Genomic DNA, 21,013 nt, shown 5'->3' with positions numbered 1-21,013 from the left:
CTTCCCCACCCTGGGCCCTCGGGGCTCAGACTCTTTCTCTGCCCCCCTGTGCTCCCAGCTGCTGGACCCTGTGGCCAGTGCTAACCAGGAGGCCTGTCTGGGGGTTCTGGGGAGCAGGGGCTGCTGAGACAGACTGACAGGCAGTGAGAGCTTGGTCTAACCTGGAGCCTCCCCCAGCAAGCAGCTCCCCTGGGCCGTGGGGTGTCACTGTGAGACATAAAGGCTCGGGGGTATCCAGGGGTATCCTATGAATGTGGGTAGGTGGGGTCTCCTTGGCTTCTGACCCATCAATTTCCCTCCTTTCTTCCCTGAGAGACCCTCCAAGTTTCCTCTCAGCTCTAGATGTGCCGAGCAGGGCCACCGCCAAGAGCGAGCAGAACATGTGGTCCCCTTGGGACTTCCTCGGGCCTCCGATTCCCCATAGTACAGCCAGCAGGAGGTGGGGGTGGGGACGAGTCCCACTCTGCTTCCATGGCCTCTTCTGGTAAGAACTGCTCATTCCACCAGCAGTGACGCCCCAGCTGATCCAGCACGGGTCCCTGGAGGCCCTGGGAGTGCGGTCAGCTGGCAAGGATGGGGCCCTGAGGAAGGCCCTGGGCTGTGCTGGTGGGCTGCAGCAGGAGCCCCAGGGGCTCCCCCAAGCCAGCTGGGGAAGGTGTCCAGGCTGGGCCTCAGGAGGCCCCACACCTCCTCCTGTGGGAGATGGTGGCTGAGGGGTGTGGAAATGGCCTCTTGGGACTGGCCAGGGGACAGAGGGGTCACACCCTGGGTTCTGGGGGCTCCCTGGTGTAGAAGCTCACGTGTGAGGACTCAGGTGGCCTGCCTGCTGCCCATTGTAAACTGCCTTTCTGCCAAGGTGGGGTCAGGACGGGGTCAGGGAAAGATCTAGAGAAACCTTGAAACCCTTCGTAAAACTTCTATGAGATGCAGAGAGGGCCCAGGGGAGGGCAGAGTGTGGAGCTCTCTCTAAAAACCTGTGTGTGTGTGTGTGTGTGTGTGTGTGAGAGAGAGAGAGAGGGAGAGAGAGAGAGAGAGAGGAGAGAGAGAGAGAGAGGGAGGAGGGGAGGGAGGCAGGGGGAGGAGGAGAAGTTGATGGTGGAGAACAGGGAAAAAAGAGAAAAAGGAAAGAGAGAGAGAGAGAGAGAGGAGGAAGCGGGGAGGGGAGGAGGAGGGAGGGACGAGGAAAACAGGGAGGGAAGAAAACAAGGGGAAGAGCGACGTCGCCCCAGGGAAAGGAGGCGGTGGCCGAGCGAGCAGGGGGAAGACAGGGGAGGCGGCGGCGGGGACGGCCTGCGGGGCGCGGGTCACTGGTCACTGCGCCCCGGGCTGGCGTGGCCTCCCGTCGGGCCTGCGCTCCAGCTTCCGGTCCTTGCGCGGCCGCCCGTCCTTCCGGCCCTTCTTCTGGCGGGGGCTTCGTTCTGCAAGAGAAGCGCGGGCCTGTCTGTCCGTCTGATAGACCTGATGGACGGGGCGCCCTGCCCAGGCCCCGGGGTGGGACACTCGGGCTCCGGCCCGCAGGGGGCGCTGTCCCCGCAGCGCAGCGGCTTGGGGGGGGCGGGCGGGGGAGGGCTGACCTGCGGGGAGTGCCTGCGCTGGGGTCATGGGCGTCCCCAGTTAGGCCTCAGGGTGGCCTCTGGATGGCCTTTGGGTGCCCCCATGACCCTCTAGCGCATTCCCACCTACTGTGGACGGGCTGTGTGCTGGAGACAGCACCTGTAACCATGTCCCCAGTCACCCCCCAAAAGGGGCAGCTTCCTCGTTCAGGACCCAGCTGCTGCCCCAAGGCTTCACGGATTTAAAGTCACAGAAGCTAAGAGAGTCAGGGAGGGCCCCCTTGTCCCCATTTGACAGGCATGGAGGAGGCCTGGTCCTCCCTGGCTCCCACCGTGGGGAGGGGTGTGCATCATGACCCCCTGAGTCCCACCCCCTGGATGTCTAATGTGAACATCCTACTGTCTTGGGGAGGGGGGGCGCAGAGGCACAGCTAGGCGGCCAGTGGCACACCCTGAACCAGAGTTTCTGGAGTCCAGTCCTGTGCTTTTCCTTCTAGGTGGCACACTAGGGCAGAGAGGACAAACTGAGTGACCATCGACCAGATGTGGGAGACATGGACATAGTCCCAGCACGAACTCTTTAAGAGCATAAGGGTTGGGGCGTCTCTGCTTCCTCTCCTCCTGGCCAGCCCAGTGCCGGTTGATGAACTGGATGACCTTGACCTTGGAAGGGAGCCCCCTTCCAAGGGCAAACAGCAGACAGTGATGAGGGGAGGGCAGGATATTCCTTTGGTGTCAACTGTGTGCCCATCTTCCCCCAAGTCAGGGCCACAGCTCCAGCCCCAACTCCCTTCTCCGCAGGGCAGTGTCAGGGTCATGCGCTTAGACTGGGATGCCCCTTTCTGGGGCTCCCACACCCACTTCGAGTGCTCAGGGCCACTGAAGCCAGGCTCCCACTCTCCGCTGCAGGCTGTTAGGGCTCGGGTGAGCACAGCATCTGGGGACAGGCGTGGTGGGTACCCTTGCTGGTTTGGAGGTGGGGGAGCTGGGTGGTTGGTTTGGGTCCTCATCCCTCTCCTGTGCCAGCCTGACAGCTGCCCCTGTCCCATGCGTTCATGCACCCACCTGCCCATCCCCCGACCCTCCCCACCCAGCCAGCCAACAAAAGTTAACTGGACACCTACAGGCCTCGTTTGAGGCACAAGAGAGACATCTGTGCGCGAGGTGGGCAAAGACTTGCTGTCCTTGGAAACCGTGGTCTGGTGAGGACACAGGCTGCCACCAAACCAGCAAGGCTGCTTCAGAAAGGTGTCTGTGCCCTGGTGTGGGTGACGGGAAATGACTCCTGGGAGGGGGACCTAGAAGAGCTCTCTGCAAAGACCCGGATGGTGCAGGGAGCCACCATGGGTCATGAGAATCCCGGATAGTGCAGGGAGTCACCATGGGTCATGAGAATCCTGGGAGCCAGATTTACCAAGTCAGCCCCCAGCATGTGACCAGTGTGGTATGCCTCTATCCCCGCTGCTGCTGCTGCTGCTGCTAATGCTGCTGTGGTCATCCGGGGAAGAGCTCTCCGTCTGCAGCCCCAACAGCCCATCAGCTGTCAGCTCTCAGATCCATGTGAGGTTTGGCCACAGTCATAAGTGCTGTACAGAACTGTCTGTCTGTCTGTGAGGCTGCTTCCCTGGATCTGGGGTATCCTCGTTTCTCTGGTCCTGTCTCCATCTCACAGTCTGTCCCCAGCTACCTGGCATGACTCCCAGAGGCTCCGTCTCTGCCATCTGCACTCCCAACTCAGACACCACAAGTCTTTCAGAAACCAGGGGTGTCCCGGGGTTCAGATCCTGGTTCCACCCTGTCCCGGCAGTGTGCCCTGAGTTGGCCTGCATCAGGTCTTTCACCCTTAACCATGATGTTAAATTCCTCTTTGCACACACTGATCTGTGTTGGAATTCCAGGTCTACCTTTACCTGACAGTGAGGCCCTTTGTCAAGTGACTCAACCTCTCTAGCTAGGTCTCCATCTCCTCATCTGTAAAAGGGGCATATTTATAATACCTACCTCATAGCATCATTATGTAGATTAAATGAGTCAACAACTGTAGAAAAAATTAGTGCAGTGGCCTGGTATGTAGTATAAGCACAGTTAACATTGCCAATTCCATATTATTGGTGTCCACTGTCACATATGCCCTCCACCCCTGCACCCTCTCTTCTGTTTAAATCCGTGGTTCTTAATTCCTGCCCCCAGTGTTTGGAAATCTGTGCAAGGTGTTGGCTGCCTCAATGAAGGGGGTACCACGGCATTCAGTGGACAAGGATGGAGGTGATGCATGGGACAGTGGTCCCCTATTTCATCCACTCCACCCTCACGTTGCTCAGAGCTGAGCTGCTTCATGTGAATGCCGAGCATCTGTGACACTTTCTCTCGTGGAATATTCTAGGACTGTCTGTGTGGCATCAGACAGTGTGACTTTCTTCATCACTGGTCCCCATTTGGGAAGCCACAACTCTGTTGGCTAAGTGCACCCTCCAGAGACACTGGCCACAGCCGTACCCACACTCTGATTCTACTCCCTGAGTGTCCTCTCGTATGTGGGGCCAAAGTGCTTCCATCATGGAATTTCTTTTCTTTCCCTTTTATATTCCAGTTAGGGAACTACGCGGATATTTCAAAAGTGACCTGTGTCAGTGGGTCACATTATCCATGAATTTCATTTCAGATCAGAAAAGAGCACGTTCCAAAGTCCACGTGATTGAAAGGGGAGTGATCAGTGGGGAAGGGCTGAGTCATCTTAAGGAAGGCGTGGCTGCTGGAGGACTTCACCTGGCTTCGCAGGTACCATCTGTGGGGACAATGTCTCAAGGCCACTAGACGTCACCCTGCACTCACCCACAGGCAGCCCTGCACTCACCTCCTGGGCAGGGCCTCTGGAGGGGACATTTCCTTGACTCAGACAGCAGCTGGCAGGTGGCCGTCTCCTCCTGCCCGGCCCGGCCAGCCTCTCGCACTCGGGTCTCCAGGCCCCAGGCAGAGCCACAGGTCTTCCCATTGTGCGTGCAGGGGCTCCAGCTGCCCCAGGGGCCCAGTTCACACTCCTCTGCAGGGCGAAGGGAGAGACAGACAGACAGATGAGGCCTCTGAAAGCGAGTGCCCTTCAGGCCCAAGGTAGGGTCTAGGGTTCTGAGGACACCATCTCCATCTGCAATGGCTCAGTCTGTCACTAGGAATGGAGGGACACATTCAAAAATATTCTAATATTCTAAAGAGCCTGGGATGAAGCATGTGGAGGCTTGTGGAGCTTGCTCTGGGCCCAAAGCCAGAGAGAGGACCTTCTGGTTTTGAAGGAGGCGCCCCAGGGGAGGTGACACGCTCCTCCAGCGAGGGAGGGGAAGCCGGTCCGCAAAGCCCTGGCCCCGGTGCTGGAAGCTGGGTGGTTAGAGTGGGGGTGAAGATCCAGAGGGGCGGGCAGAGATGGGGCTAGAGCTGGCTGGGAAGCCTTCCAAAAAAGACATGGGCTTTGCACCTGATCACCTGCCTTCCATCAACCATAATGTAGAAGCTACCCAAAGCTGCTGTGAGGGAAAGTCAGGTCCCTGACATGCACTTCTTAATAGAGGTAATTTATTTACATACGAACGTGCGCATGCGCACACATGCACACACAGTTCTTTTTTTCACATTTGACTTGGAGGAGACACGGAAAACACAGGAGGTAGTTGTGACTACCCCCATTTTGTAGGCGAGGACACTGAGGCCTGGAGTAGTAAAGGGCTTTGGTTGGGGCTCTCGCACAGCAGGTTTGAGATGCAGCGGGGCCCAGAAAGCAGGTTTCCAGAACTTAGGAGGTTGGTCCTGACACTAGATACATTCTGTGACAAGTCCAGAGTGCCCATGTGCCACTCCAGTGCCGTTGTGGGCAGAGGGCAGCTGAAGACAGGCACCCAACCTGCCTCCTGGAAACTGTCACCAAAGACATCAGGCCAGGAGGGCCACATGCTCAGTGCACCAGGGAGGCACAAACCAGCAGAGGGGACGCAGGTCGCAGCCTGGGGGACCAGGAAGGCTTCCTGGAGGGGACTCCTGAACTGAGTCATTAAGTGGCACCTTGTGGGGTCGTCTAGGCACAGGGAGGTCAGGAGATGCTCCAGGTAGAGGGATAATCCCAGCGAGGTCCCCAGGGTGATTCCACCTAGGAGACTCCTAGAACGGGCAAGCTGGAGCCCGAACAGAGAGGAGTCGAGTGAGGGAAGGGGAGAGGCTCCAGAAGGGCCCAGACTGCCCAGGCTAGGGCGGGGATGTTCTGCCCAAGGTCAATGGGAGCCACAGAAGGGCCTTGAGCAGGAGAGAAACCTGAACAGACTAACGTCTTGAAACAGTCACCCTGGCAGGACAGGGAGCCTAGGCAGGGAGACAGCAGAGGGTGGAGATGTGGGAGGTGGGGGTGGAGTGGGGATCAAGGGTGACAGGTGGGCGGGTTTGGGGGCTTTCTGCTGCTTCAGAATTTCCTCTGAAGTTCTGCCACCAGCATATCATGCCCTTATTCTCCTATCTCCCCGCTGAGAGACCCGTCCATGAGAGCAGAGGCTGCTTTGCTGACTAAGGTCACTTAGGAAAGAGCCTGGCCAGGGCAGGTGCACTAGTGATTCCTAGATTGAGGGGGAGGGTGACGCCTGGGTCATGGGCGTGACCACCCAGGAGTCAGCTGGTTACTGATAGAAGGAACCCAGGAGAAGCACAAGCACATTCCCAGGGGACAGGGAATGAGGCGGTGCCTCCAGAGGGGTGGGGAATAGGGAGGAGCCTCCAGAGGGGCGGGCAATGGGGAGGAGCCTCCAGAGGGGCGGGCAATGGGGAGGAGCCTCCAGAGGGGCGGGCAATGGGGAGGAGCCTCCAGAGGGGCGGGTAATGGGGAGGAGCCTCCAGAGGGGCGGGCAATGGGGAGGAGCCTCCAGAGGGGCGGGCAATGGGGAGGAGCCTCCCGAGAGGTGGGGATGGGGAAGGAGCCCCCAGAGGCAGGTGGGCTGTGGGGCTGCTGCTCAGGGAGACAGGGAGTCGGGAGCCCTCTGCGGTTGGAAGGACCATGACCTTGTGCCCGGGGACATGCGGGCAGAGATGCCTGGTTCTGGTCAGAATGCCAAGGCACAGCCCAGGGGTAAGGGCGGACCACAGCAGGGTTTGATAAGTTGCTGTCAGTAATCGGAGCAGCGATAATAATGACGCTAGCATGCACCGGGCTTATTAAGCCCCAAGTCGCAGCAATACATTTAATGTTCATAACATTTAACTCATTTAATTCTTCAGCCCTCTCCGTGGAGTAGGTTCTGGATTCTACTGTGATTTTCTTTTTAACCTTTGGAGAAATCAAAGGACAGGGAGCATAGTGACTTGCTTGAGGCCACTAATGGGCAGGTTTTAAAGCCGGCGTTTGATGGAGATCTGTTTGATTCCCAAACTGTAGCTCTCCCCAGATCACCCGCCTCAGTGGTGCTGGGCTCCCAAGGCCACGTGGCCTTCTGCCATGTTAACTTCCTGGTCTCTGGACTCCTCTCCCCACGCCCCTGCTCCAGGGGCCCCACTCACCCTGGCACTCTTGCGTGTTCTGGTGGGTCAAGGTGCCTGGTGGGCAGCTGGGCAGGCACTTCCCCTTGTACAGGTAGAACCGCCGCTTGCACCGGATGCAGAAGTCCTGGCTGAAGCAGCTCTCACAGGTGGCCCCACATTCTGTAACAGAGTCAGGGACAACCCGGGTGAGGACTGCTGTGGGCGGGGGACCTCGTCAGCCCCGGGTTAGGTGACACTGGCTCAGGACTCAGCGTCGCCTCTGAACTTCAGACTTGGCAAAGTCAACCTAGACTGCATTAAGTCACACAGCAAATCTAGGCTGGGAGTGAGGACCCCCAGGCTCTATTTTCACCAAGGGTTGGAGAGAGGGATGCTTTGTCCCAGGTCACAGCAAAAACAGAGTTAAGAGGTAGGACTCCTTTCCCAATTTGAGCTAATCCCAGAGAAGGTGAGTAATTGCCTAAGGCCACACAGCAAACTAGAGCAGGAGTCACAGTTCCCTATCTTGAGTGCTGATGAAGACAGAGGGGATTGGCTTGTGTAGGGCCTCAGAGACTGTCTGGAACCAAGCAGGGATCCAAGTTTGGCCTCAGGCAGATTCCAGCTCCCCTCTGGATGTGCTGGGGGACAGGGTAGGACAGCACTGCCCAGAAGCCCACCTCCAGCCCAGGACAAGAGAGGATCCACGTACTTTTGCACCTGTTGACCTCCTGGCCGCGGATGCCGAAGAAGCCGAGGGGACAGTCGTGCACGCACTTGCCATACTGGCGGATTCCTTCCCGGCGGATGAACAGGAAGAGCCTCTGCTGGCAGGTGGAGCAGCCATTCTCCTCTGAGCAGATGACACAGCCCGTGCAGTTACCCCCCAGGCCAGTGCCCACTGCCAGCCAGACCAGGGAGGAAGGAGAAGGAGAAGGAGAGAGATGGTCAAGCCATATGTGAGCAGCTCAGACGGTCTCCTTGGGGTATTAACTGGGCGCATGGTACCCTAAAAAAAGACTACATTTCCCAGCTTCCCAAATGTGGTCATGGAGTGTAAGGTAAAGCACTGTGCTTCTAGAAAGCCGCCTTAAAGAACGAGGGAGGGTGCCCTTTTGACATCCCCTCATCTTGTCTATTGGGTGGAATGCCGTAGGAGACCAACCTTACACGTGACTGAGTCACACTCCCTGGCTGGGTGCTGAGGCGCTCAGTCCCAGAAACGTGGCAGAGCTTTCCCCACCCTTCTAGGATTAGAGGGTCGGTGTCTCGTGCATGGGTGTGTCTTGCTACAGCCCCATGGGTGAAGCTAGGCTCACCTGTTCCTTTGTAATATAACGCCTTGCCCTGTTTAGGGTAGAATCTTCCATGGAAGTGCCTTGTGTGTGTCCCCTCCTCTTACTGTGCCCTTGGGTGTGGCCTACCCAGGTGTCAGTCAACCTGCTGACAGTGGACATCAGGAAAATAGACTCAGCCCCTGAAACCTGACCCCTTGCCTCATTTGAGTAGCTTCTCCTCAATAAAAGGGGTCAGTGCATGCTCTCTCTCTCTCTCTCTCTCTCTCTTTCTTTCTGTGGACCCTCAAGGTCAGAGGAGCCGTCACAGCGACCCCCAAAGAAAAAGGTATTTGTGTCTCTCGTGTGGTTATTTTGCGCAGCCCAGTCAGCCCAGTTTAGCTGGAGTGACCCCTGAGCCTTTTATTCGCGAGAACAGAAACATGATGAGAACAGAAACATGATAAGTTGCGAACATGATGGCTGGAGCACGAGCAGTCATTTTGGATCATAAGGTGAAATCCATGCCCCGAGGATGGTGGAGAAGCAAGATCAAAAGAGACTGGACCCCTGAGGAAGGCAGAACTCCTGTACCAGCATGACTGTGGGGCAGCTGCCAGGAGGTGCTGGTCTCTTCTGCTCCAGCTGGACCTAAGCCTTTCAGATCTGTCTCCTTTCCACACCTTTTTGAGCACAGAAAAGTGGCCAGGAGAAAAGGCCAGAGATGAGAGCAGAGACAGCAGCAGCAGAGGCCGCCTGACCTTCAGGGAAGGCACAAAGGGGCTCTTGGTGGCAAGGGCACCTTAGAGGAGCCAGGCTTGCATGGCCTCTGCTGCTGCCTCACACAGGCTGGTGGCTGGCAGGTGGCTGCAGAAAGAGGCAGCGGTGTAAGCCTCTGGGGATAGGAGATGGGGGGAAAGTAAAGGCCATGTGCTTCCTTCAGGAAGCAACCGAGGGAACATTAAAGGGCTTCACGTTCATGCCCACCCAGGGCACACCGTTTAATGAGCTGATCATACACCACAGCTCCCTGGTGCCACCCAGCAGAGGACATTCTTAGCTCTCGCACTCTCAGCCTCTCTCCTGTTCCTCCCAGTGCCCCATCACCGCTGTGGAGGCATCCCCCTGGGTGCCTGTCCCTGGAGCAGGAACCAAGGAGGCCCGGCCCTTCCTCAAGTCAGCAGAGGGTGGTTCCTGGTGTGGCCAGGACACACAGGGATGGGGTCCATGCTGGGGGCAGAGCAGGCTCTCGGCTCATACCTGTCTGAGACCTCTGTCTCCCCTCTCTGTCCATGGGATGAGCATTGCCCTTCCCAAACCTGATCTTCAGCCCCCCGATTTCATGAGCCCCCCAACTGATGCTGCTGATTACCTCATTTCTGTTGCTTGCAACTGAGAAGCCTAAGGCAGACAGACACATACAGTAACTAAGATGCACCTTCATTCTCTTGTTCTAGAAAGGAAAACTCTAACAGGAGGGTAAAGTGTTTTTTGTTTTGTTTTGTTTTAATCTCCCAAACTGTAGGCCTGCAGGGCCCTGAGAACAAAAAGAAAGTGTGATGCTTTTGTAAGAGGGATTCCCAGGACCCTAGAGAATCACATCCACAGATTTTAACAGAGCCCAGTCTTCCCACTCACTTGGCAACACATTTTAAATTCTGTGATACCAAAGACGGCTCAGGACAAGGGGAACTCCTGCTTCTGATAGGCATGGAAACTTTGGGGAAAAATCTAGCAGTGTCTAGTAACTAGAAGACTTGCCTCTTCAAACACAGCAATTCTACATCTGCTATAACCCTTAGCACATCGCCAGCTCCTACCTGCAGAGCACAGAGTTCCACCCTGGAGCACTGATTCCGCAGGTCTTCAGAGGGGCCTGGGGATATGCATTGCTATCAGAATCCCAGGGATCTTATCCGCTGGTCCAGGGATCAATCACACTTTGAGAATCACTAGGCTGGAGAAACTTTTTTATATGTGCACAAAGATACATGTACAGAGATGTTTACTGCAGAATGGTTTAATAGCAAACAATTGTGAAAAATGAACTCTCCAGCAAAAGAATAAATTCTTGGTGGTGTAGTCACATACCACAATCCAAACGCCACATACACAACCCGGTCATGATAAATGACTGAGGTAGAGTTACAGTTATCATTGTGGCCCCAACTCAAAGACATGCCAAAAGGAAAAGCAACTTGCACCATGAATCACGCAGTAAGAACCATTTCTATCAAATTCAAACTGCTGCAGAACCACACTTTGTAATATTTATGATACAGAAATGTGCATGGAGAGTAAAAACCACATAAGGGATGAACACACACTGAATTCAGGATGGTGGCACCTCTGGGGCCAGGCATCAGGTAAGGGATGGGAAAGATGACCAGGGATTTCGTTTTATCTGTAATATTTCATTTCTTAAAATCAGACGCAACAGTGAATTCTCATTAATTTTTTTAATTCTTCACTGTATGTATGAAACAGTTCACAATAAAAATCCTCTTAAAGGAAAAGCATTTACCCCCTCCGGAGCCCTTGAGCGGGGGTGGACCACTTTCTTTCTCTCGTTTCTTCCCCAGATCCCCAAGCCAAGCTCTGCCCCATCCTCAAGCTGAGATTTGGGGCAAGGGAAGGGGACCAATTCTGGAGAGTGGTCCCCAAGCCAAGCTCTGCCCCATCCTCAAGCTGAGATTTGGGGCAAGGGAAGGGGACCAATTCTGGAGAGTGGGAACTGCACTAGGTGTCCCCTGTGTTCCTTCTCCCTGTCCGTCTAAGGAACGGAACCCTGACTTCCAGCGGGGTTCACGCAGTCCAAGAAAGACTCCATTTCCCAGGCTCCTTTGCAGCTACACGTAGTCACATGTCTTGATTCTGGCCAATGGGAGGCGAGTGGGCGTGTCGGGGCAACCCCAGGAAACGTTTGCGCTCTTTGCTCCTAGCTTCCTCTGCCGGTCCCGCTGCAGGGTCGGTAGCCAGAGACGCGGCAGATTTGGGGGCTCAAGGGCCTTACAGAACTTTGTCTGAAACTGTCCCTTCCTCGCCCTCCTCTCCCTTTTGCCTTCCGCCCCTCCTTTGTGCTGAAGAGAAGCTCTCCCTGAGGTTTCAGTTAACTGGCCGAGGGGGTCAAAGGTCCCCACAAGAGGACACACCCACCTCGGTATGACCGAGGCCCCGCCCAGGACAGAGCCTTTCTGTTCGCGGTACCTCTTTTTTCTCTTAAAAAGCGTTTTGCGCCCTGAGCCCCCAACGTTAGAGATTTGGGGTGAAAACAAGCCCCTCTATCTTCTCCAGGGTTTTGAATAAGACCCGATTTCTTCCACCAACTTCTGGCTCCTGGATTTTTGGTCGCTAGAAGAATAGCGAGCAGCAGGGACATTTGATTGCCACAACATCACGGTGCAATTCCACCAGCCCGGGACTGCCTGATGCAGAGATTCTTTCATGGGACTGGGAGGAAAGCGTGGTCATCCTGTTTGGGTTACTGGGTCTTTGTGACATAGAATGATTGATGGCAGGTCAGAGTGACATCAGTGGGGACCAGGGTGCCCTCCTCGGTGCCTCGGCAGTGTGTATGCCCCCGGAGCCAAGATGCTCCAGGGCACTGACAACGGGCAAGGGTTCCCGTGATTGACTTGAGGTGATCCCTTTCACCCCGCAGAACAGGAGTTCAAATTAACGTTCAGTTGCAGAAAAACAAGGTGGTGTTTCCTGCAGACTGAGTTCGTGGACCGAGATGCCACGACATGGGTGTGTTGGCCATTTTTGCAGCTGAGGAAATCAGGCTCAGGGAGGTAAAATGCCACCCTGGGTCATGCAGAATCAATTGGGGCAGGGTCCCAGATCAGTCTGCCCCACGGGGCTCTCCTGGAGCATTTCGGGTAGAGTCTGGGGCAGCAGGGGTGAGCCACCCAGGGCCTCTGACCCACAACCCGATGGGAAGGACTGAAGCCACAGAAGTGATAGCAAAGAGGCTGAGCTAAGGGCCCCAAGATCAGGACAAGGCAAAACTGTTAACACTGCTCAAGAGGTTAAATATCACTCAGCCCGATCCCTGCGATTTTACTGGGGACCCAGTTGAAAGGGGTGCAGCCTTCCCCAAGGAAGCCCCAGTTAGGCGACAGCACTATTTATGGAATGGTGACTCAACGTGCTGAAGGCAAGAGACCAATTAAGACTTTTCTTTGACCTCGGAGGGTATCAGTTTGCGCACGCGTGTGTGAGCAGGGGGATGGATCTTAACATTTAAAGGGAGGTGGCTGTCTCCTGCTGCATCCTTGGCCCGGCAGTTGGTAGGGTGCCCTCTAGTGCCACCAAGTTGTAATGGCACCTCTGACAACTGAATTCAACAACCAGAAACCTCCAGGCTACAAAGGTTGCCTTACTTGGGCCTTTTACCCCATCTCTGTAACTCATTAGAAAAACCCAATGATATCCGCCCAGGGTCAGGGTGTAGCTGTCATTACTTTATTTTGATAAGTGATGACAACTAGATTTCGTACAGTACTGCTCTAGAAAGATCCAAACTCAGTGGTTCTTCAGTTTGATCATGCATCAGAATCCTAGGGAGGTTTACAAAGTATCTGGTTTGGGTCTAGGAATGTGCATTTTAACAAGCCCAAAATAAATGTAGTAGGTATCTGAGAGATGTCTTCTCTGATCAGTCTCCCTGTCTTGAGAACTGGTGCTAGCAACCATGCTTGTATTTTATGACCTTGTCTTTGACTGATGGCTCATCCAGGCTGGTCCATTAGTTCATCTCTCTTGAGATTCACTCGAGGATGATAAGGCAATCATCTGGACTGACCTTTTGACCTAAGGACAGTCCCAGGTGGGAAGGACAGCCTGTACACATTTTCCCCAAGGTAAGGCGGCCAAAAGACACCAGCAGGCCCCAGCACCAAGTGAGCAGGCCACTCACTTGGCTAACAGAGGCTCATCCTCCATGCTCCCTGACTTTGAGGTCATTATGGGGCCGTCTCCACTCTGGCACACTGCACCTGGGCAAATGGGGCATCAGGTCCCCTTGGCCTCAGTGGCATAGGTTCAGATACAGGCATGTGTCCCAACCCGAGCTGGTCTTAGAATTTTTGCTTGAGTCAGTAGGTGTATATGTTTGCACATGCGTGTGTGTGTGTGTTTCTTGTCCACCCTGTGGATCTAGAGGATGTAGATCAGAGATGGTAGGTGGCACCACACTAAGGAAGAGCCCCCCCCAAGAACGAGGCCACACATACAACAGCAGCAGAGTGGAAATGAAGACAGATTCCAGAAGGAGCCATCTGCGCGCAAATCTAACGCAGGCAACCCAGACCTGCTTGTCTTTCCTCAAGCCGCTTTTCTGTCACTTGCAACCAAATGATTTCTGACTAATACAGAAGCAGAGAGAGACAGAGAACAAACAAATCAGATGCAGAAAGAGAAGCAACAACCAGAAACCTCCCGGGCTCCAAAAGACAGACACAGCTTCTGAACACCTTCCAGTCCCTCCCAAGGCTTGGCCTGCCCCGTGGCTCTGCAGAAAGTCACTTTTCCACTTGAACTAATTCTGTTCTGTCAGCTTACAATCAAATGCACGGAGCTCACTAGATAGGAAACAGATCATCACGGAGCAACTCTGCTTCTGCAGGATAGAGGGGTCTGGAGCTCACCCACCTAACCTAGTGTCCCAAGGAACCTGGGGGTTCCAGGGAGCACACTTTGAAAACCACTGGATCCTTCTCTACCTCAGGGGAATCCTGACCTCATCACTGCTCTCTTTCCCACTCAGATGTGTGTTTCTAGATAAAAGCCTTTAAGCTCTAATTGCAACCTTCTGAGTTTTCTTGGGGCCCCATGAGTAGACGGCACCTTATGTAACTTAGCAACTGTCTGCCATAACCAAGCCCATCTTCTCCAAGTCCAGATGCCAGTTGGCCCGCTGTGTATGGCCCTGCATGGCTCCAGCAGCTGGAGAGGCTTGAATGACATCTGAGTCACTTGTCTTTCCCCAAGCACCCAGGGGGAGGAGCTGAGACTTGGATGTCCATTTTAGAGAATGATAATCATGCGGACTTGACAGTTTCCACAGCAATGTCAGCTCCTCACCTCTGACCGCATGAGTTACCCCCTGGGTTGAGTGATTCATTCATTCATTCAGCAAATAGTTCTGGACCTCTATCATGGTAAGGTCCAGGGTTAGAGGCTCCCTGGCTTGTGGGGCACTGCTACTCTACTGAGCCTCAGTTTTTCAAACTGTAAAATGGGGATAATAAGGCCGGGTTGTGGCTCAGCAGCAGAGCGCTCACCTAGCACGTGAGAGGCCCTGGGTTTGATCCTCAGCACCACATAAAAATAAGTAAAATAAAGGTAAAGGTATTGTGTCCAACTAAAAGATAAAAATTTTAAAAAATGGGGATAATAATGCTTACCTTGCAGGATTGTCATGATTAAAGGAGAAGTACACGGAAAACTCTTGGAGCCCTAGCACATGGCAGGCACCCAACACATTGGAGCATTGCTATTATGTTGAAGGGCAATGTGTTTCCCGCCTGCAAGGGTCTCAAAAATCCAAAACAGGTGTCATGGTGCAGGTGCCCAGGTGGAAATTCTGGCTTCAGCACTCATCAAGTGACCTTGGACAAGTCCCTTTATCTCTGAAGGTCTCAGTTTCTCCATGTGACAGCAACAGTTACCAATGACTCAGAAAGTGTCCTACACATATTAGGGGCTCCTCTATACACCCACACTCTCTTCCTGCTCCCCCACTGCCATGACACACAGTAGGACCGGGAACCACCCTTTGGCCCCTCCCTCCTTTAAGAGTCCCTGGCAGAGACACTGTGGGCAGTGTTGGTCTTGGGTGAGAGGTTTATTTTTTTTGTTCGGTTTTGGTCCTGGGGACTGGACCCAGGAGCGCCTAACCACTGAGCCACATCCCCAGCCCTTTTTATTTTTTATTTAGAGACAGCCTCTCACCAGGTTGCTCACAGCCTCACTAAGTTGCTGAGGCTGGCTTTGAACCTGTGATCCTCCTCCCTCAGCCTCCGGAGCCATTGGGATTACAGGCGTGCGCCACTGTGCCCGGCTAGGTTTATTCCTTCTGTTGGGAACAAGGAAAGATTGTAGCTCTTAAGACAAATCCCCAGCCTCCCGTCAGCCACATCCTGAAAATGGGCCTCAGCATCTTGTTTTCCAGGAATTGGTGCCTCGATGTTTGCAAGTGACCTCTGTGTTCTTTTCCTTTTGGGTGGATCTAAAGTCACCTCTGCCACATCCACTTCCACCCTGCAGCTCTTCCCTTGAGGGGCTGCAGAGGCTGGGGGGCCCCTGGGCCCCTGTGAATGACGGGTTATCCCAGACAGCTCCCCGCCGCCCGGCAGGCCTGTGACTGGCATATCCTGGGAGCCCAGGCCAAGGCCTCCAGCCCCACTTTTTTAGGACTAATTTGGACAGATGGCCAACATTTATAAAATCAAGAGATTTCAAATAAAAAGTTGGAATTTGGACTTCTCTGGAAAAAGCCAGAACATCTGCCAACGCTGGGCCTGCATCCTCGCAGGGCCGGGATTGGCTGCAGTTACATAACTGGAGGGTGTTGGCTCCAGCTAGCCGCAGACCTCCCACTCCCTCCTCCGCTCCTGAGGGCAAAGGTCACTGCTGATGGTTCTCCTTCCTGAGCTGCCTCCTGTGCCCTCTTCACCTTTAGGAGCTCATTCTGCCTAGCGGGGACTCTTGTTTTTTCTTTTTCTTAAGACACAGGTCTTGCGACATGGCCTAAAACTCCTGGGCTCTCGCAGTCCTCCTGCCTTGGCCTCGGAGTAGCTGGGACTACAGGTGAGCCACTGAGGAGTCCTCAGCCTTGGGCATGCACCAGATTCACTCCTAGAGCTTGTGGAAAGCACCGTGCTGGGCCTCCCTGCAGACCTGCTGCTCTGGCCTACCTGGGCTGAGCCTGGGAGTCTGCATTGCTAAGGGGTTCCCAGGGGATGGCGATGCTGTTGGTCCCAGAAGCACACTTTGGAAACCACGAGTGTGGAGCAGGGTTAAAGGTCAGACAGTTTGGGTTCCAATCCCAGCTCTGTCCCTTAGCCCTTGCCCACGTGACCTTGTACTCCTGGGTGAACCTCTCTGTGCCAGAGGTTTCCCACCTGTCACCCTGCTGGCAGGCTTCCAAGGCATGTCGTGAGGAGCCGGGCAGGGTCTGACCCTTTGAGAGGGTCTCAGTGACATCACTGTTACTACGGCGACCTTCACCACCTGCCCTGCCTCCACGGGCATCTGCGATTCTGGAATGCCTTTGACAATCAGTGCTTTTTCTTTGACGCCAACATTTCCTGGGGTAGAGTTTCTTCATAATTGGGGTGTGCCCAGGGAAGCGCGTCTTGCATGAGAACATCATTAGTTATGGTGGACTAAGGATGTCCTACAGCTGTCCTGAAGGGCTCCCTGGGGCTGAGAGGGTGAGCGGGCAGAAGGAGCACTGCCTCTCACCCCAGGGCAGTGAGCCTCCGAGGGCCAAGGCCCTGCCTGCCCTGTCCTGCTCTGCCCTTGGGATTCCGAGCCACACAAGAGGGCCCCACACAGACCACCCCAGCTCCCTCCTGGCAATGGGGACGCATGTCACTGATGACCAAGGGAAATAAACAACATCTGGAGGCCCGCCGAGACAGCCACATCTGGGAGGCAGTCGCCACCACTGGGGGCTGGCTCAGGGGGGCCCCCGGCACATCCCCGCCGTGGGGGCAGATTGCGCCATGCCCAGCCTGGGTTGGGTCCTGGAGATGAGTCCCCCAGGAGACTCCAGGACGCAGAGTGCGAGGCCTCTAGCCCACGGGCCTCTTCCCAGGGCTGGACTGGTGGTCCCTGAAGGGCACATGTTCAGCAGACAGTGATGGGGTGACCTCCAGCCGTGCTGCCTCCAGCCAGTGCCTCCTGGGTGCCCCCTTAATCCCCATGCCGAGCAACAAGCCTTGCGAGCCCAGCTGCCCCGGGGCTGGGCTGAGGCCACTGCCCCCCTCAGGATCCACGTGATTTTCACGGAGGCAGGAAAGGGTGCCCAGGAAGGACAGGCCGCTGACCTTTCTCCTGCATTCTTTCCTCCCCCGCGGAGGTCCAGGGTGCATTCCACCAGAAGGAGAAGCCTCGGGGGCAAAGAAAGGGATGGAACCCAGGGGCACTCGAGCCACATCCCAGCCCCATTTTGTGTTTTATTTAGAGACAGGGTCTCACTCAGTTGCTTACGGCCTCCCTTTGGCTGTGAACTCGTGATCCTCCTGCCTCAGCCTCCTGAACCACTGGGATTGCCTGGCACCTCAGGTGATTCTGACGTGATGTTAATCTGAGGGTCACCGTTGGCCAGGGGAGCAACAGAAGTAGGTTTGAACCCTGACTCTACCATGGCCCTCTCCATCACTGGTCCATTGAAAGCCAGTGTCTAAGATAGACTCTAGCTGGACTGTCCACCATCCCACCTCTCCAAGCCCAAGTGGGACAGCAAGAGCACCCTGTGTACCTGGGGGTGTACGGGCATAAACTTGTGAGATCCTCAAAATTATTCTAGGGGTCATCGGGCTTCCCACACTGCCATGTGCACACAGTAAGCTCAGGAGTCAAGGGTTTAAAGGTGGGTTTGATGCAGATGACCCAAGGTGGGGCCTGCCAGTCCCCCTTGCTCCCAAGCCCCAGGGAAGCGGGTGGCGTGGCTCCCGGGCCTCGCTGTGGGACACTATTGTGACTCCCCACTTCACAGCTGGGAAAGCAAAGGCTCAAAGGCCGAAACTGCATGTGGTGGAGCTAGACTGGACCCTCGCTGACCGGACCCCGACTCTACCAGGTCGTGGCGCCTTGCCCTTGTGACCTTTGATGGCAGGAGGAGGGGGGGGCAGGTTGGGCTGATATTTGGGAGGGGCAACCTGACTCCTGTCACCACCCATGGGAGGGTCATTTTCCCAAGTAGCTTGAGTTGGTTACAGTCCTTGCTGTCATTGGTAGGAAGGACAGGGTTGGTGGGTCCCCGTGTGCCCCAGGACAGTGGCAGGCGTGTGGTGAGACCCACCCCTAAAGGACCCTGGTGCCCAGGGCTGAAGCACGGAGAAGGCCTGACCCCAGCCCTGGGCTGCCCCCGTCAGGCCTTTCTGGGACCCATGTGGGGACAATGGCAGGCAGAGCAGCTGCTGCGCCCGGCTCCCTCCCAGGCCGACCCTCCACTTCCCTCTTGCTGTAGGGACCCGCCCTGGACCTACCAGATGGACTCTGCCTGCTACTGAGTCCTCATTAGGGGAAGAACATTTGTGTTCCTGGTGGTGAGCAGCCACCGTGTCCTTCAGAGGCACTGAATGGGGGCAGGGGAGGGGACGGCTGCCTTGGGATTCCTGTCACTAGTGCACTTTGCTGGAGGCAGAGGAGATTGGGGCGGGGGGGGGGGGGGAGCCACAGCCGCCTCTCCGGAGAGCAGCACCCGGTTATCCAAGAACACAGAGCTGTCACCAAGCTGTCCTGAGTGTAAAACTCACAACATCAGTCTGTCTCTGGAGATGTCACAGAAGTGTCTTGTGTGCAAAAGAGTCACCATGTTGTCGAGTTTGTGACATTACGTAAGGAATCGTCTGTTGTGACATCGTCAGGCGGGTGTCATTGCCCTTCATCCAGGGAATAATCGAGAAGCTAGTTCCTTGTCATGTCTGAGTGACTGGCCACCGTGCCCTGTGCCTCAGCTTCTCCTGTAATGACCACACCTCGTCACAGTGGGTCTCAGTGACCACTTGCTGAGTGACTCTCAAGGGCCACAGAGATCCCCACGGGTTGTGGCTCTTTCTAATTGTGGCTTTGTCCCACAGCAGGGTGGCCTGGTGGTGACCTTGGGTAGGTCCCTTGCCTCTCGATCCTCTCTGCACCTAACCTCCGTAGTCAGAAAACACCGTGAGACCCGGGCCGGGCAGCCCTGGGGGACAAGAAACACCCCCCACTCACCCCTTTCCCCCCTCATGGGGTCCGATTCCCGGGCTCTGTAGGGTGGAGACCCCTCTTGTGTCTCCGTGGCTCCTTGAGAAGTGTCAGAGCTTTGTCGGGGGCAGCAGGTGTTTGCAGTACTCAGGAGCCTGGCAGGACATGCCAATCAGGATGCTCCATGTTGCAAGTAGGGAATGGGGACGTTTCCAGGGTCCAAACCCGGGGAGCCCCAGGAGCCCCGGGAGGACGGCAGGGCCAGGACCCCTGAAGGCAGGAGTGAGGTGCCCCCAGACCCGCCCGAGAAAGACCCCCGTTTTGCGGTCTGCTCTCCAGACACCCGCTTCCCTCCTCCCAGGCGCGTCGGAGACAGCTCAGCGCTAGGACTCCTGTCCTGGCAGAGCCGCGTCACCCTGTGACCCTCGGCAGAGCCCCGTGACGCTGGCCCTCGGTTTTCCCACCTGAAACACAAAGGCTTGTCTCCATGAAGGGCTTTGGGACTTTTTCTCAGCCCCTTTGGCCCAGATATGGGATGGGAGCTCAACTAATGAAGCGGAGAAGCGCAGAGCTGCTGTGGCTGAGGCAAGGAGGGGGTCAGAGTGAGGACCTTGTGCCCGGTCCGTCGGCCTCCCTTTGTCCACTTCTGAGGGTAGCCCTGGAGGGCCTGGGAACCGGCCAGAGCCCCACAGCGATCACAGCAGTAGGAGAGGAGATCTGCAGGACTGGAGCAGCTGGAAGCACCAGGTCTAGAAGCAGAGAGGCTGGATGCAAACCCAACCTAACCACCCCGAGCCTCAGTTTCCCTGTCTGTAAAATGGGGATAAAACTGTCTTCAGACATCCTCCTGAAGGTTCACTGCATCAGGGTGTTAAACGTGACTCACCCCTGAATAGCCTGGCAGATGGCAGGTCACAGCAGTGAGCAGCTGTGAGCTCCCACATGGGCCACACTGTCCCAGCAACCCTGGAAAGTGGGTATTATGAACTCATCTGAGAGCGATGCTAAGGCACAGAGAAGGTAGGTGAGTTACCCAGGTTCACACAGCCATGAGTGGCAAGCTGGATGTCCAGCCAGGCCATCTCAGGAAGAACACAGACCACCAAACAGGTCCACTTTAAGCACCAGGGCGGGGCCTGGTCTAAAGGTCGGGCTGGTAGCCCCAGGGTGGCCTCAGCCCTGGACCCTGTCAGTCAGAACAGCCCAGCCCCTCTGAGGCAACACCCCTGGGGACTTTTTTTTCCTTTCTTTCTTTTTGGTAGCAGGGATTGAACCCAGGGCCACTTGACCACTGAGCCACATCTCCAGCCCTTTTTATTTATTTATTTATTTTGAGACAGGGCCTCACTAAGTTGCTTAGGGCCTCAAACTTGTGTCCTCCTGCCTCAGCCTCCTGAGCTGCGGGGATTATAGGCGAGCACCACTGGGCCCAGCTAAGCTCTGTGTTTTTAAGCTTATCTTTCAGCCATTCAGCAAATATTTCTTGAATACCTACTATGTACCAGGCTCTGTTTTAGACTCCAGGAACATAAGGGTGGAAAGAGACATGAAGTAACACTAGACTGGAAAGATGAACCTCCCCAGGACTTCTGCCTTTCTCGCCATTGACCCTCCAGCACCTGGTACAGGGCCTGCCAGCGTTTGTTGAATGAATGAACGAATGGTACTGACCTTGCTGTTGCAGAACTTGTGTCTTGGAAACAAAGCCCCGGGTCCTCCCTCCCTCCCAACTTATGCGGTAAAGGAAGCCGCCTCATGAATCCCAAACTGGGGCCAATA

The 21,013-nt window shown here is 55.5% G+C and overlaps 1 protein-coding gene across 1 annotated transcript in view; it reads right to left on the bottom strand.

Moving 5' to 3' along the window:
- Positions 1-1,311: 1,311 nt before the first annotated feature.
- Positions 1,312-21,013, bottom strand: part of Rspo4 (R-spondin 4) — a 32,207-nt gene continuing 12,505 nt past the window's right edge. Inside the window, exons 2-5 of the mRNA XM_046432998.1 lie at positions 7,750-7,938; positions 7,077-7,217; positions 4,408-4,593; positions 1,312-1,418 (exon numbers count right to left, since the gene is read on the bottom strand). Of these exons, the coding sequence (XP_046288954.1) occupies positions 1,312-1,418; positions 4,408-4,593; positions 7,077-7,217; positions 7,750-7,938 (623 nt within the window). The remainder of the gene's footprint in view (positions 1,419-4,407; positions 4,594-7,076; positions 7,218-7,749; positions 7,939-21,013) is intronic.

The sequence above is a fragment of the Marmota monax genome, unplaced genomic scaffold (genome assembly GCF_021218885.2).
Source record: "Marmota monax isolate L192 unplaced genomic scaffold, Marmota_monax_Labrador192_F-V1.1 WCK01_AAM20220418_F8-fsc00014, whole genome shotgun sequence".
NCBI lineage: Eukaryota > Metazoa > Chordata > Mammalia > Rodentia > Sciuridae > Marmota > Marmota monax.
This window is presented reverse-complemented; position numbering and strand designations above follow the sequence as displayed.